A 17,532-nucleotide genomic window follows, 5' to 3' on the forward strand; every position below is an offset into this window, starting at 1 on the left:
ATTGTAGTATAAAGAAAAATTGTATATACATTCATGAATTGTAATCTATAAATTGTACATATATTCATAATCGATTGATGAAAAAGAACATTTGCCAATTTCCATTTCCTCTATATTTCAATCACAAACAAGATTCCCCCTCACATCACACCAATGTACACAAAGAGGCTAAATAATCGATATTTAACAAGGGTGGCATCAAGATCCGCGGCCAGTTTCTCAGCTCTCGCAACGAGCAGCAGATTAGGCTGTGTATGGTTCGAGCAAAGGCGCTTTCGATGCTCGTGCATTTGTTCTGCTGTAATGGAAGTATAGCACCAGCTGAAGAATCCCAAGAACTGCTCCAATCCCATTAGGAATCTGATTTTATGCAAATGGTAAAAGCTTAGAGAAGTTTGAGGATTTCATAAGCATTTTGAGTAGGAGACAGCAAGTGCTTACAGAGACAAAGGCATCGTGCTTGAGCATTCTATACGCGAAGAAAGCAATACTCATCAAGAATGTAGCAAGAGAGAGATAGTATGGCATGTATTCCACACTTTTTGTTCTGATCACCAGATTCTGTGTAATCATAATATCAAAGAAAATCCACTAATGTAGAGATAAAATGAGCTAATTTGTAACCTTAGACTCACAATGATGAATAGTGGAGAAGCAAACATGGATATTAGAATTATAATTTTATATTTTTTTAATTAAAAAAATCTTGTCAATTAGAATAGAAAATAAATACTCATAAAAAATGAGAAATTAATTATAAAAAATAAAGATGAATATAATGAAAGGAAAAACATAAATTTTATGTAATGTTTAAGGGATTATTTAGTTTCATTAAATGCATTTATTATAATTTTAAATTGAGTTAAGAAGTAAGACTCTGAAAGTGATGATTAGAAGGTTTTGGGGGAATATGATCGTGGTAAGAATGATATTGCTACCACATAGTACATCACTGCAAAATGAGAGTTGATGTATTATAATACAACATTGGTGGTAACATTGAATCCATTCATACAAATATAAAAAAATCCAGAAATTAATTAAAAAATTTCTTCATTATACTGCCTCATACCTTTGGAAAGTGTGGCCTCAAGATCATCCAGATATTGTAACTTTGTTCTTTTATTAAAAAAATACTTACTACTAGTACTGCTTCCTAGTCCTATTGAACTTAGGAAAATTTTTATAAGGTCAATTATCTTAACATTTTTTTCAAATTTCCTATTCCTATTGATAGCTAGTGAAAACATATGCGACTGTTAAAAACTATACAGAAGCATGCAATAGTTGCATGTTATCAATAAAAATATGAGGTCAATGTCATTCTATTATTGGAATAGAATTTTTGCCAAAGCTTTTGTGAATAATAATTGATATAAAGTTGTCATAGTTGCTATCCTAATGAAAAGTGCATTGTATTGAATTCTAATTATGTTCTCCAGCCTCCAATTGTAGCATTTGAGAAAATAATGGGCAATCTAATCAAAGTTTCCTAAAACCATGGGCAAAATTATACAAAATCTTGGTGACATTTTAGTTAAATCTGTCATTCATAAACAAAATAGTCCCAGTTAACTAAGACCCTAATTTAAAATTATAATCACTGGCTAATTTTAGTTCCCCAACAACCGGCAAGGGTTGATCTTATGTAATCAATTAGAAGAAAGTTGATTGAGTCATCAACATAGTTTATTATGAACAAAAGTCTAAATATAAAAATATTGACCCTGCTTTTAACTAATAATTATTTCCTCTCCTTTTATTCAAGTTTACACTATAATAAAGTAGCTAGGTCGATTGGAAAAAATATATTAGTAATATAATTCTTATGAATCAATTCATTCAAGCAATCAATAATGATATCGAATGACTTTAACAATTTTGTGGCCACAAATTTGTCCACGATTTCTGAAAATAGACAAGCAAATTAATTTATGAAATTTACCTGGCCTTATTAAATCCCTACATATGTTTTTCACTAAGATCACATATCCGAATTGCCAGAACGACGGCACGTTGGTCATTTACATATCCAATAAGCCATGTATCCTATGTTAAAAAAAATATCAAACATAAAAATTGAGGCACAGTTAATAGTGTTTGAGATTATTTAAAAATAATTACTACTATAATTTAGGATGTAAAAAAATATTTTTAAATTAATGATAAATTATTTTAATCTTTTGTTTTCTAAAAGTGTTTCTATTTGTGTCTCTTAATTTTAGTTGAGACATTAACAAATTAAGGAAACTTTACGAAACATAGATGATATAATTAGACACACAAATTAGCATCCTAAATAGTATTAAAAAGTCTCCTTATCTATCTTTTTTGGCGCAGTGGTATATATGAATCAGTTTGTCGGATTTTTCAATTGTGATAAATTTTAAACATATTTGTGATTTGTACTATTAAATTTTAAGTTTATAAAAAAAATTAGATTTTGACCAAGATACTAGTGATACTCATTTCTTAAATCTTTGATCTGAGTTCAAGATAACTAAGTTATGTTAAAGTCTACTACTAAATGACAAAATTAACGTAGTTGATCAGATGTCGTGTTAATGCGGTTAACGAAGCGAAGCAGTATTTTAAGTGTTAAGTAATTGTTTTATATCAGTATGCTTCAATTATAATTAATAATCAAACATGAAGATCCAGATTCCACAGCATATTAAACAAATCTGACTTGCGTATTACTACTATATACTCCATAGTTTAATTGTGGCAATCTATTTATGAATGATCCAAAGGGATTTTAACCCATAAATCGGATAAGATTCAGAGTCAAGTTTCATTCCTAACAATTTATTGCACTAAATTAGATTGTATAATTTGTTTTTTGAATTTATTATTTTTGTTGGATAGAAATTTAATATTTTTTTTTAAATTTCAATTTTACGAATATATAGTAGTATTGGTTATAATGTATCACAATACATTTTATTTTTACAACAAATTTCTACTTCATCTAATAAAAATAACAATAAAATTCAAAAAAATTAATTATACAATCTAATTTAGTGCAATAAATGGTTGATAATAAGTACAAAATTCGACTGAAGCATGCAAAATTGAAAGTAAAAGAAAAAAATAAAAGAAATTCTTGTGAAAATATTAAAATGGAAAATGGAATGAGAGACTTAAAAATGGACCACTATTAATGTGTAACAACCCATCACTATTCCCTTCATCTAGATAAGCCACAAAATAATTATTGCTCTTGCCTAATGTCGCACCACGTAGAGTGATTAACCGCGTCAAATTCGGTTACTTAATCTTGCTCTCTTGCTTATAATTTGATTCATTATTTCTAACTAAAACATGACAGTCTAAATTCTACACGCACCAATAATAATCTTTCGAAATTAGAGTCTTATAAATATTACTGGTTTGATAAATTATAATGCCAATATTTAATTTCGATTAACGCTATATAAAATCAATCTTGACTTAAAATCTCAATCTTCCAAAAAACATTAAGTCGTTCCATATAATTGATGATTTTACTTTATTCTCTCGTTATATTTTGTTCTCATTTCTATTTTTCTTTCAATTCACTTAACTGTTAAATATTTACTTCTTAATTCTGTTCCAAATAAATTATCTCAATACTAATGTGAAAGGAATATAAAATTGTTCAATTTAATATAGAGCAATTGAAAAAAATAATAAAAAATTAATTATAAAATAAAACAATATTATTCTAATATAGCCCAGCTGTGGATTGCACAAAACGACAAATTTATACAGGAAAAATGAGATCTATTGTTTAATAAAAAATGGCGTAATGCCCCACCCACCCCCATTCATAGCCTAACAGAAACCAAATCTAACACCCTGGAATCTGGATCTTTCTTAACTTATAACATGCACCCAATAATCACAATTCATAATTTCACATTTTTATAACATAATTAAAATATCTCAATTGAAATACCCTTTCTTTTTCCTTTTCTAATTCAATTAATCCCCCTTTTTTTGCAAAACATTTTTCCTCTTCCATTTTCTTACAACAAACAGAGTCGCACAATTTCTTGGAAATTCCGCACAATCACTAATAATACTAATTAACATCTAATTTCTGAAACAATCGGGTGAAAAAATCCTTTAAAAATCGAATTTAATTCAAAATTCCCATCACGTTTCGAGGAAGCCGGTGAGGCGGAGAACGGAGTTACGGACTTGGCTCAAATCCCGTCCCTTGAGAGTCCTCCCGTTTCCCGTGCAAACGGAGAAAGCCATCATCTTTCCGGCCACGCGCCGCCCCACGATGACGTGCGGAGGCACCATCTCTCCGCCGCCGCAGTCAGCTTCCAAATCGGGATCGGAGTAGCGGAGCCACGATACTTTCTCCGGGATGCTCATCGGAACCGTCTTAATCTTCTTCCTCGAGAAGAGCTCCATCGAGCTCATCTTGAAATCGGCGGCGGCGTCGCCGGTGAATTCGTTGTTGGTGTTGAACACGACCTCGGATTCCTCGAATTCTTCTGCCATTGTAGAAATCTGCACTCGGAAGAGAGAAATGGAGCAGAATTTGTTTGTGAATTGAGATTGAAAATGGTGAGAATTTATAGGGAAAATGAATGAATGATTGAGTGTTGAATCAGAGCTAGATCGATTTGATTGCTGGCGTCACTGTGAAGAGGTTTGAGTGCGGTCCCCGCTTTCTCGATATTATTTTACTGTTTCTATTTTAAATGAATAAATTATTGGTCGATTTGTACAAAAATTATTAAACTTTAGTAGTACTAGTAAATTTTATACTCCATACATGATTATTAGAGTATGATATAGGAAAGAGATAAAGTGGATAAGGTAGAAAAGAGAAAGAGAGAATATGGTAAAAGAGAGAAGAGAAAAAGATTAAAAAAAAGAAAAGAAATAAGTATTATTAATAAATTAGAAATAATTTATAATTTTTAGTATGAGACTAATTTTAGTGGAGGATGATAATGAAAAAACAAGACTATATTTTTATGAACGGAATGAGTACTTTTATATTGATCTCCAAATTTATCTACAAATTATTGAACTCTTAATTCTTTATGATTTAGTCCAAAATCAAAATTACAAAGTTGATATGAATAGATTAGCATCAACTAAAATGACAGTCACATAATAAGCATTGAAATAAAGTCCCATTGTACTAAATTAAAATAATTTCATAAACTGAATTATGGTTTATATTGAGAAAAAAATGTAATTCTTCCGTCCCATAAAAATAGAAATTTTTTAAGGGGTCGGACCAAAAAGAAAGGAGTTTCTATTTTTAAGGGACGATGAGAGTAATAAGAGAGAAAAGAGAGATAGTTCTCAATCCATAAAGTCATGTCAATGCAAGAATCTTTGTTAGTTGCAAAACTAGAAAAAATCAATAATTTTAAAATTTACAAGTAGATTTTAAACCCGATATGCAAATCTCGAATTTGGCTAAAATTTTGAAATTGATATACTAATATCCTAAATTAATTGCTTTTTTGTTAAGTTAAAAATCTTCAACATTTGGATTGTTTATCTTAACTTGAGGCTCACGGCTTTTTGCTGTCTTTATAACTAATTCTATTGTAGATAAGGAATTATTAAATTGGCAGTAAATACAATTAATTTTGCGTAGCGTATTAATTGTTTTCTTTTTGAAGGAATTAATTGGCTTTCTTCTGTTTTATTCCTTGCGTATGCTGTACTCACTCACATAGGTGTTAATACGTACGTATCAAGTTTTTTAGAGGGAATGCATCAAGGTATTCTAATTACCACGTTAATTAAATTTTCATTACAGTTTTAACTTCAAATTTCAATATTATTAATTAGAGATCACGCGTGTAAAGTCCGATTTCGTAATTAATTCATATTTCATATATATGTATAAATTTTTTTACCATTAATTATTTTTGTAGTAAGAAGACCCAGCACAATCACAATATGGGGTCTTAAAGTCAAATATATAAACATATTTAGCTTTAACAATATGCCATTTGAATATTATGCATACACAGTTACACACACTACAGGCTAAAGTTTGGATGTTTATCTTGACAGTAAAAAAAACGCGTAAAAACAAGTTTGGATGATTATCTTTTTAATATTAATGTGCTATAAAAAGAATAAAATAAAATCTCAGTAAGATGTTTATATCAGTTTTTATATAGGGTTTCAGTTTTTTTTACGTTAGTATTGAATACTTTTTGGGTTCCATTTTTCTAACATCTTTAAACTCTTTAAGACGAACTTTGGAGTAGAATGGCGGGAAAGAGAGCTAGGGTTTTAAAAATAGAAAAATGAAATGCTCGGTTAAGTTTCAGACTAGGACCTTGGTAAATGGAGTAGCGTTTTAAATTTTCCAACGTCAAACATCCCTCGATAAAATGGACTAGCGTTTTAAATTTTCCAACGGCAAGCATCTCTCGATAATTCGCTCTGGTATAATTGAAAATTATAAGAGATTTACTCACGGAACTCTTCGTTTGTAACATAAATTAAATTTTCTAATGGCAAATCCCTTGGTAATCTGTAGGTAAATGGCGACGCACATTGTGTTGTCGGTAAATCCCTTGATAATTGGCATGTTTTTTGTTTGTAGTGTAAGATCCATCGCCTTCTCTATATAGTACATACAATGAGGTTATGATTGGTTGATGAGGGGGTGTGTGGGGACCCTATGGACTAGAAGAAATGTTAATTTTGTGGGTATGCTTTCGATGAATCATGTTAACAATTAGCCTTTGTGGAGTAATTTTAATTAGGTTAGGAAGGTGGAGAGTTAGAGTACGTGTTGCAATCAATTTATGACCAATTAAGTTTGTATAATTTTTTTACCTACTAAATAGGGTATGTGTCTCGTGCATGCACACGTGTGGTTGGGCCCCCTGAAAGCTCCGTTTTAGTTCCGTTTGCGTCTACTGTTTACCGTTGAAATTAACTAAGGTCAAATTTACAAAACTCCTAGTATTTCGTTAGTCCAATTTTGCAGTAGTTTTCACAATTCTTGGGTGTGTGTTGACGACTGTGTGTAGATATTATAGATGAACAATAAGTGCTACAACATGTACCATAAGAAATTAGTGATGTCAATCGGGCCGGCCCATCGGGTTTCGGGCCAACCCTACTCGGGTTGCGGGTCAATCGAGTGCGGGGTAATCGGGTTGAGCTTTTTTCGGGTTATAAAAGTTCAACCCTAACCCTAGTCGTGTTTCGGGCTGGCCCAGCGGGTTAATCGGGTTGCTACCGATAAAATTAACATGCGATCAATCCAATAAATAATGATGAAAATTAGTTATATTTATAAAATATAAATATTTAATTATGATAAATTTGAGATATATACTTAATCTCAAACACAAACATGATCAAATACTAATATTTGAGATTTGTGTAAAATAAAACATAAATTTAAATATTTTAAAGCATATTTTAAAACATGTTTTACAAATTTAAATATTTGTTAATGAATTAGAAGTTTCTAATTTATTTATGTATTATTATATTAATAAAATTTTAATATATAATTTATATATTTAATATAAAATTGAATGTTATTTTTTTAGTTATCTATATTATAAAAATAATCAATGAAATTGTCCAATTAGGAGTCAAACAAATAGAACAATAGAAAATTTATCGGGTTTTCGGGCCAGCCCATCGGGTTTTAAGGTCTGACCCTAACGTGTTGCGGGTTGATCGGGTGCGGGCTAATCAGTTTGTAATTTTATCGGGCTAGAAATTTTCAACCCTAACCCTATAAATTTGATGAGTTATTTGGGTCAGTCCACGGGTTGCGCGCTGCATTGACATCCCTAAATCATTGTTAGAATCAAGCTAATATGTGTCCTTTGTATGGCCGATGCTTTTAGCTTTCAGTTGACTGTAATCATCATCGGTTATTGACCGTAATCACTATCAGCTATTGTAGTGCCTTCGTGGGCGTATATTCTTACGAGAATAAGGCCATCCACAACGCTGTCTCTATACCGTCTCTTAAACCGTCTCTTAACTACTATTTGAGCACTATTTGAGGGCCCCACTGTCCTTTTTTCCTCCATCTCTTAACTAAGAGACGGAGGCTGCAACGCTCCGTCTCTTAACCGTCTCTATACCGTCTCTTAATTACTATTCATTCAATTTAATTTATAATTTTTTTTAAAACCCAATTCAATTTAAACAAACACACTTTATTAAAATTAAAACAAAATTAAAAAACACACAAAATAAAAAAAACACACAAAATAAAAAAAACACACAAAATAAAAAAACACACAAAATAAAAAAACACACAAAATAAAAAAAAATTAATCGGAAGGGCTAATCATCCTCCGGAGGCGGTCGAGGTTGAGGGGGAGTCGGAAGGCCAAGTTGTGCTGCCATATGCACAATTCCGTTCCACCAGGCCGCGTATTGGGAGTGCGAGAAGCGGGAAGTGTCCGCCATTGTGGCGGTCATGTACGCCACCATAAGTGTGTCCGAGCCTCCTCGCGAGCCCGATCCTGAGGCCGGCTGGCTTGATTCGCCTCGGCCCTTCCTTGCTCTAGCCGCTTTCGCCGCCTTCGTCCCTTGCGGCCGACGGCGCGTACTCGCGGATCCTCCTGCATCGCCGACCGTACCCGCAAACTCCTGGGATTCAGCATCATGTTGGCTGATGCCTTCAGCAGTGTCACCACCAGACGCACCAGCACTAGACGAGTATTGGCCACTCGCCGTATGCTTCGTGCGCTTCGAGTTTGAGCCCGAGCTGGAGCGGAAACCGCCGGCCCATCGTTCCTCGTCCTTGACGGCGCGCCAAACATCAACAAATCTGAATTGATGTCCCTCGTCCTGGTAGTAGGCGCGCAAAGCGGACGTCAAAATGTCGGTGGCCGTGGCGCCGCTTTGGTAGCGCGCCTCTTCCGCCGAGTAGATGCCGCAGAATTTTTTGACCTGTCGGTCGACTCGGTCAAAGTGACAGCGGATCATTTTAACTGTGCGCTTGCGGGAGCGGTTCGGCTTTATTTGGTGGTAGACCTCGACAACCTTTTCCCAGAAACACTTCCGGGTTTGTTGATTCCCGACGATGGGATCATACGAGACCGTGATCCAGGCGTTGTACACCGCCATCGTTTCGAGGTTGTTGTACGGATGTCGGCCAAGATCCTCTTCCTCTTCTTCCTCCTCGTCCTCGCCCGTCTGGGGTTGTACACTGCCTCGGCCACCTCCACCGCCTCGGCCACCTCCACCGCCTCGGCCTACTCCCGGCGTGGGATCAACTGGAAAATCCTCCCGGATCTGGGATAATCCCTGCGAAAACCGCGGGACGTTGGGACGAACATATGCATCAAGGTCAAAATTGGGTGGTTGGTACCCCCCCGGCGTCGCCGAACCCTGGGTCCCCGGCGTTGACGAACCTCCACCGCCCAATGTGTTGATCATGTTCTCCCAATCGCCGAATGAGTTGAGATCCCACCCGCCGGAGCCGGAGCCGCCATAGTTGCCCTCGCCGTCGCCGGACATCTTGAGTTGGGTTATGAAAATTTCAGCGAAAATTTGAGAGAAAATTTAGATGATATGAAGAATAGATGTGTAGTTGTGTGTAAATGAGGATGGGTTTAGGAGTATTTATAGAGTAAAAAATTTAATAAAAAACAAAAAAAATATAAAAAAAAAACAAAAAAACGGTAATAATACCGTTACAAAAATTTTTTTTTTTATTTAAATTCGATTTTTTTTTAAAAAAAAATATTTATTGCGTCAGCACGTGACGACGCCCACTCGCGGGCCGACGAGTGGGCGTCACGCACGACGCCGGGCTGCGCCACGTCGCCGAGGCGCGTGGCGAGCCAGCTCGTCTCCTGGCTCGGCGAGACGAGACGCGCGACGAGACGGGACGAGATGGAGGCTGCAACGCGTCTCGCCGGGGTCTCGTCTCGCTGAGACGAGACGCGAGACGCCGGCGAGTCCCGTTGTGGATGGTCTAACATTTCTCCTAGACTCGACTCGACTCGACTCCTGGTCATTTTTCATTTTAGTTTTGATTTTTGGTTGTTCATTTAGTTTCGGCTAAATTATTTATTGAGGGGTCCGCTATTTAATGTCCATTTTATTCATAATTTTTAATAGTAATATTTTAATTACAATTATATTTAAACACACAAAACTGAAAATTTTTTATTAGCATTAATTATTTTATTCTTTTTATTAAAAAAAAAGTAACGAAAAAGATTGAGAACGAATATAAGGGTATCCACTATAATAGAGACGCGGCGATAGCCCCGGCGGGGACGACGACGGGGCGGCCTATAAGTGAGTGGGACGTCCGCCCCGCGGCGGACGAAAAAAACAAGCCGGGCGGGCGATCGGCGATAAATGTGCGAGGAAGCGCCGGTGGACCATCGCCGCGCCTATAGGCGCGCCGGTCGCCCCTTTCGATTATTTTATTTTATTTTTATTTTTTTTAAATTACCCTATAAATACCACTCCTCCACCACCCATTTTACACACTTTTCACACCCTCTCCATTCATTGCCTATCTACACTTTCACTCCCTATTCTATATAGTGTACCGAATTATTTAATGATCATTATCCATAAATTAAATTTAATGTCACTGTTTTACTGGATGATAACGTAGTTACGTTGAATCGTCGATAAGGCTTTCTAGTGGATATATGCATTATAACGAATCCCCCAAGCAAACGACAAAATGTTTTACGTTTAGTTCCTTCTCTTTTGCTTATTTTTTTCTCTTTCCAGAATTAATCATTACGTTGATAATAAAATATACTGTATTGATTAGAACTATAATGTGCTTAATTAAGCTAGAAGAAAATGGAAGTTTTAGAACGCAATTTTAATGTGAAAATGGTGATTAATTTAACTGGAATTTGGCACCAAACATTCCATGCTGTTTTTTTATTCTCAACTCAAGTACTACTATATTAATTTAATACTACAAAGGACCATATATATACACTTCAAATGATAGTACTAATGTAAACCATATTCGTAACAACTTAAATTTCCCAACTTTGCGAGCTGGACCATTTTACTTGTAGGGTTTTTAAAATTACATTAAACTAACAAGAAATTAATTGAGTGATAGTATGTGAATTTGAGAGAGAAACTATAAGAAGCATTGTAAAGATAAGAATGAAAATATGAAAAACAAAATGAAGAATCTATGTTTTGTGATGGAGGAGTTCCAATTGAAGAATCTATGTTTTGCTTTTAGAGGAAAATGACAGCGCATAACCAGTCATTTCATGGCATTTGTAATTTAGCAAGTTATATTTCACCTTCAAATTAAATAAATCTGCCTTATCAACAATTTTCTCATCTCCTTCAACTATGTCCGCTCAAATTAACACAAACACTACTTTCAATTCACAATCCATCAATGGGGGATGTTACTTGTGTGGTTTTGTACTCTTGCAATGACACGACCTTCCTTTGGCATGGCCCCTCACATTCTAACAAACTAGGAGTAAAAATGATATCACACCATGATATTTTTTACATTTGGAATCTTGCATGCTATGGTTTCATAGTGAGCTCGTGGGGCGTACAGAGGGAAAAAGATTATCATCAGCATCGAAAGGTAGATATGGTGTAGCAAATATTGCTAATATAGGATGACAAACAAAGAATGAAGATGGATCACAACTTTAAAACATTGGGGTAGAAATGTCACACCTTGAAGTCGGAAACAACTCCAAAGGCCAATCTGTCAGTACGTATATTCACCCCACAATCATGTGATATTTCGGGGCCTTGAATTAAAATGTGAATTTATTAACCAATTAATTTTTTTTTCATGTGCATCTCTTAAGTTATGAAAAAAATAGTTTTTCTCAAGAAAGTATCAAAGTATAACTCAATTGAAATATTTCTCAAGAAAGTGTCAAAGTGTTACTCAATTGAAATAGCTAAGCTAGGTTACGTGAACATGACAAACAGCTTATTCTTGGTCCACTAAAAGATTAGCCACGACTTTAGAGTAGAGGTCCCGAAAACTAGTATAGGAAAAATCATTCTCCTAAAAACTAGTAAAATTATTGGAGGAAAACAACATTTTAAAATAGAAAATATAATTTAGACATGTCTTTTTCGTTCTCTATTCCTTTTGTCCCAAATTGACCGATTTTTCGTCTTTTATAATTTCTATGTTCTTTCAATTTAAAGTAAATAATTAATTTTGTTTTATTTAATAGTTGAACTTAAAATAATTTTTCCAGTGGAAAATGATAGTCTTTATAAGACAAATAGTGTAGAGGACCATTGACATAATATATTCAAGTAAAATAAAACAGAAAGTATTAATTACGATTGAAAATGTCTTTTCTTTTCTTTATTTTTAAAGAAAACGACAACCATACAAGATATTTAAAATGCCAATAAATGTTTTTCACACCAAAAAATATCAAAACGAAACTCTATAGAGTTCAATCTCATCCAACTAACATAATAACTGATTAAGAGGGTACTAAAATGGGAGTAGTTGAGTTACTAAAAAAGATGTTTCCTCTTTAATAAAAGGTACATGTATAATTTGGAATAACTTTCTATTATAATAATAGTTTAATTTTAATCCATTTGAATATCTTAAACCCAAAAATGGGAATTGCTGCTAAAAGCCTAATCCAAAAAGCCCAATCGATGTGTAAAAACTAGAATGGGTAATGTACGTCTATAATTTTGGAATAACTTTCTATTATAATAAAAGTTCAATTTAATCCTTTTTCTAATACGCTACACAACCCCCAACGCTACAATATCCAACACATGGTTTCTCGATTCATAAATTATTGTAAAAATGATACAATTTGTATATTATTTGGGATAAATAGGAAAGTACATAAGATTAATCTGAGTTAGTTACTGCAATCGGACTTCTTACTCGATGAATTCCATCACTCCAAACAAAGGAACCAAAAGCATACACATTCTCGACGGCGCCACCGCCAGCTGTAACCGTAATATTGAACATCTGCCTTTCCCCCACCGCGCTGAATCTCAGCACCGCCGGCGCGATCTTCACCGTGTAACCCGGCGGCTGATTGATCGTCACCGTGTACGTCGACCTCGCGGGCCCCACATTGGTGACGACTCTCGCCACTCTCATCCTTCCGTCCTCCAAATCGTCGATCGCCAGCGACGGATAGTTGAAATGGCTCGCCGAAGGCACGTCGTCGTCGTCGTCGGGGCAATGGAAGGACGGGTCGAGCCGATTGCCGCTGCTGGCGCAAAGGAAAAGCAGATAGTCTCCATACGAAGCATCGTAGACGAGCCCCGGATCGGCGGCCAGGGATGGCTGGATGTGTCCGGCTCCCGATTCGAAGGGGGTTGAAGGATTCCCTTGCGCATTTGTTATGCTTCCGCCTTCGTTGTTGCTCGGCTTTGCTGTAACATATCACATCGATAAGTGAACCGACGAAGCTATAAGTTATAGTCTAACGGGATGGACCAGTCTAACCAATACATACATTATAATTACTTCATTTATTTATTAATTAATGTTAGATAGGATGTTTGAATCCACTTGACCAATTGAAAAATATTCATTAGTTGATCGGTACGATCTGATTTTTAAAACACTGGTTTAACTAGAAAAATATTTAAGAGTGCTTAGAAATTAATTTTTAATATAGACATACAACTTGTGATGAGGGCGGATCTTATGGCGGCGCTACTCCAATTGGGGTGCAACGCCCTAAGAAGTGCGGCAACAGCAGAAACATGGGGGCACGATATAGACGTCCCAGAAAGGAATTGGTATTTAACGACTCTTTTGTCAGCCGGGACGTTCAACGGAGATGCCGCCTCGCTCCATGCTGCTAGTATATTGAGTCCCGGAGCAGTAACATCCGGCTGCAAAATTAAATTTTAACTGACCCATCAATATTTATGAAATGAAACAGAAAAATGACTGACCTTAAGAATATTAGGATCGACGAGGCTGGGGCCTCTAGAGGTGAAGGGAGCCATGAATGGAGCCAATGTGCCGGATAAAGTCTTGACCGGCTTTAACGTGACCGTTGCAGCTTTATTGGACACAGTGTAGTTATAAACTATCGGTATTTCGTTAGAGAGAATGGTTGTTGTCGGAATCATAAAAGACTGGCCTATAACTCCCATTCCTTCGTAGGAGTTTCCGAGCACAGCCGCTGCGCCGCCTGCTCGGGCCACTTCTAGGGTTTCGAAAGTGGCTCCACTACGGCAGAAGACGGCTTTTCCTCTCACAAGATCCGGTGAAAGCGTGCCGCTCATGCATAACCTAGCGTTAATGTAAAAGTAATGAAATAAAGTCAAAAATGTATTACCTAAATTTAACAATATTATACGTGTATATATTGATCGAACCCATTATTTTCACTTGTTGTGGAGCCTGGAATTTCCACATCTGCTGCATAAACGAGAGGGTATGTCCCAGCCTCATCAAATGGAGTGATTGATTGTCCCTGCTTTCATTAATGAAATTTTAAAACCGCATCATTAGTTTCATAGCATTCCAAAAGCACATCCAAAACTTCAATTAGTATTACTAATTCCTATTTAAGAGCACCTCCATGGTTCCATCTGCGTGCTTAGGGATGAGGTTAAGCACGAGCGTACGTGCATGCTTGACATGCCGTGGGACTAAAGTATAAAATACTAGTAATTACTACTAACAATAACAATGGCGAAAAGACTCGAACATGATTTTCAAATTTAATTAATTCATCTAAATGATTCACATTAGTAAAGGAACTTAACATGAACTTTCACCTATTAATTGTGAATCGTAAAAAATTGCTAGTAATATAATACGCCCATACATATATGTGGAGTATATACGAACCACCAAAACGACGCCGTTTCCAAGCATGACAGGCGACGAAAACTCACGGTCGATGCTACTCGCACCAACGGTGATGACCCACGGGGCAACGTTCGTGATGGTGGACTGATCCGGGCCGGAGTTCCCGGCGCTGCAAGCCACCACAATATTTCGTTTCACAGCATACAGCGCTCCAATGGCGATCCCATCTCTCTCGTATGGAACGCTAGTACTCCTCCCCATCGAAACGCTGAGCACTTGAACGCCGTCGGCGATGGCGTCGTCAAAGGCCGCGATCAAGTCGTCGTCGAAGCATGCATTCCCTTCCGCCATGCTCGCCCCCGGAACCGCCCAGCACACTTTGTACACGGCCAGGCGCACGAGCGGGGCGCCCCCGCTCGCCGTGCCGCTGCCAATGCCGCCGATCGCGGCGGCGTTGGGGACCATCCGGCCGCCAACAATTGACGCAGCGTGGGTCCCGTGGCCGGCCATGTCCCTAGGCGATTTGAAGTCGAATTTTGGGTCGACCGGGCCGTAGGCTGCCTCGTACCCTTTTAGGTAGTAGCGAGCCCCTACTATTTTCCTGGTGTATGTATTACCAAATTGATTATTCGAAATTTGAATGACAAATCATTAATTTTTTTTTCTTCTGATTTAATACCTATTGCAGTTAGAAGAATTAAATTGGTCACCACTTTGACAAGATCCTTTCCAATATGATGGAATAGGTCCCATATCTGTGTCACTGAAACTCTCTGACTCTGGCCATATTCCTAGAAAGTTTAGGTTTCCAAATTAGGTTAGTGTCATATTTTATGTAAGTACTAAAATAAATAGCCAAGGACATTTTTTTATTTAATGGAAGATACTAACTTGTGTCAAGGAAACTGTGTCTTAATCTTTTGCTTTTTGCTTTTTTGAGATGCTTTTAAAGCATCGTTCATTTTGGTTGGATGCAAGCCAACAAATATTTCTTTACGTCTTAAAAAAAGATTAGACAAAGTTTTCAAATGCATCCTCAACACACTTTTCGCTGTGTCCAAAATTTTGATCAATTTTCCAACGCATGCAATTGCGTAATCAATTTGATGGTCCTTTTTTTGTAGAGTACAAATCAAGAAAAAACGAATACCGGTGTCGATTACGCCTACGGTGACATTCTGGCTATATCCCGCTTGCTTCAACAGATCTTCTCCATTAGCCATCGAAGCATCCCAGTTAGCCTCGAGCAAGCTAATGAAATCCCACGATCTGGTCGTGTGAAGCCTCGATGGCTGGCTACGGAACACTGAGATCACTCCATCCATCTCTGTCCAACACAGTCAAGATTCAATACATTTAAATCTGCACAGTATATATATATCCATGCATGAAGCAACATATAGTCACCTGATAGTGCATCAGCCTGTTGAGAAGTGAGAAAAGCCGAAAAGCCATTAATCGCGTTCTTGTAGCTGTAAATGATGGAGGCTGCAGCTTCCTCACGAGAAGACTTGACGGAATGCAGATATGAACGGTGTATGTTTTCGATTTCTTCAGGTGTCTGAAGCCCACTGTGCCCTCCTAGGTACACTACGTATACCTGGATTTAGCATATACAATTAATCAAGTAAAATAAATCAAGAATGTGTTTGTAAAAGTCGAAAGGAGGTAAAATCAACCTGGTGTTGAGCAGACAAAGCCGAGATTCGGAGAAGAAGAAGAAGGGAAAAAAAGAAAGATGTTGGTTGGTTATGCATTATGCCTGAAATTATGTGTTGCTGTTTCAGTTTGTTTGATCAGCTTATAAAGATTGGTGGCAACAAATAACCTCTCCTTATGTGTGACTCTGAGAGTGGTATTTTAGCCTTGTTTTACTGAGTAATCAGTTATTGTAATGCAGTGCAAAAGCTACATGCGTAATTTCTTCTCAAAGAGAATCCCTTTCTTGTACGTTTAATTAGTGTTTATGGTAGAGCAATGATGAATCCGCGAATTATTGATGATGATGAATGCTCGTAAAAATAAATTACGACACGGTGAATTTACGTGGTTCGATTTACTGAGGTAAATCTACGTCCACGGGAAGAAGGGAGGGCAAGATTGTATTGCTTGATCTGGGATTACAGCTTACAACACAGACTTGCTATATGATTTTATCTCTAGAGAGCTTCTAACTCCTTTCTATCAGATCTAAGTTCTATTTATACATTGAACTAAGATCGTGGCTTACATCATCACTCTAGGTCGTGGAGGTCGTGTAGGTCATGGCCTAAGATCGTGGCCTGAGTTGACGCCACGTGGTAGTGGGTGTGTTGGAAGTTGTGGAAATCCTGCATGGGTCCACTAACTCCTTGTTCGGTCGAAAACTGAGACCGAACTGCTTTGGTTGCCGATCTGAGAGTAGAGCTTGGTTGGCTTTTACCGAGCTGTAGGCTGAGGCCGAACTCTTTGGTAATGCCGAACTCGCAGAGCTTGATTGGTCGGCTTTTACCGAGCTGTAGGCTGAGGCCGAACTCTTCGGTAATGCCGAACTCATACTCTTCCTTGGGCTTTGGGCTGATGGGCCGTCATTGCTGTCGGGCTTGTTTAGTACGCACCCCATCACTACCCCCCCCCCGAAAGACGAAGTGAATCACTTCGGCGAAGCGAGTCACTTCGGCATTCTGGATAAAGGTACGGGGGAGGCTGACGTCAGGGGACGTCAGAGGACAAGTACGATGAAATAAACATCTTTGACCGGACTCGTCTTTGGTCTGATGAAATAA

At 37.0% G+C, this 17,532-nt stretch overlaps 2 protein-coding genes across 2 annotated transcripts; both read right to left on the reverse strand.

Moving 5' to 3' along the window:
* Positions 1 to 4,140: 4,140 nt before the first annotated feature.
* Positions 4,141 to 4,497, reverse strand: LOC121756075. Its single transcript, XM_042151533.1, has one exon. It carries the CDS (start codon positions 4,495 to 4,497, stop codon positions 4,141 to 4,143), a length of 357 nt encoding a protein of 118 aa, XP_042007467.1.
* An 8,215-nt stretch (positions 4,498 to 12,712) lies between these two features.
* LOC121754298 (subtilisin-like protease SBT5.6) lies at positions 12,713 to 16,524 on the reverse strand. The gene is made up of 9 exons (XM_042149676.1): positions 16,447 to 16,524; positions 16,175 to 16,367; positions 15,918 to 16,094; positions 15,447 to 15,558; positions 14,807 to 15,368; positions 14,329 to 14,426; positions 13,900 to 14,242; positions 13,623 to 13,836; positions 12,713 to 13,368 (listed from the first exon to the last, which is right to left on the reverse strand). The coding sequence occupies exons 1-9, from the start codon at positions 16,522 to 16,524 to the stop codon at positions 12,830 to 12,832; spliced, it is 2,316 nt and encodes a 771-aa protein (XP_042005610.1). The 3' UTR covers positions 12,713 to 12,829.
* Positions 16,525 to 17,532: the final 1,008 nt, after the last annotated feature.

Source organism: Salvia splendens, chromosome 11, assembly GCF_004379255.2.
Source record: "Salvia splendens isolate huo1 chromosome 11, SspV2, whole genome shotgun sequence".
NCBI lineage: Eukaryota > Viridiplantae > Streptophyta > Magnoliopsida > Lamiales > Lamiaceae > Salvia > Salvia splendens.

Excerpts from the sequence above, each read along its gene's own strand:
- LOC121754298 (XM_042149676.1), bottom strand. The coding sequence starts at position 16,524 with ATGCATAACCAACCAACATCTTTCTTTTTTTCCCTTCTTCTTCTTCTC. Across the intron at positions 15,369-15,446 it reads AATTCTTCTAACTGCAATAG|GAAAATAGTAGGGGCTCGCT; the intron begins GTATTAAATCAG and ends TACATACACCAG. Across the intron at positions 14,243-14,328 it reads ACAACAAGTGAAAATAATGG|GTTATGCATGAGCGGCACGC; the intron begins GTTCGATCAATA and ends CATTAACGCTAG.
- LOC121756075 (XM_042151533.1), bottom strand. The coding sequence starts at position 4,497 with ATGGCAGAAGAATTCGAGGAATCCGAGGTCGTGTTCAACACCAACAAC.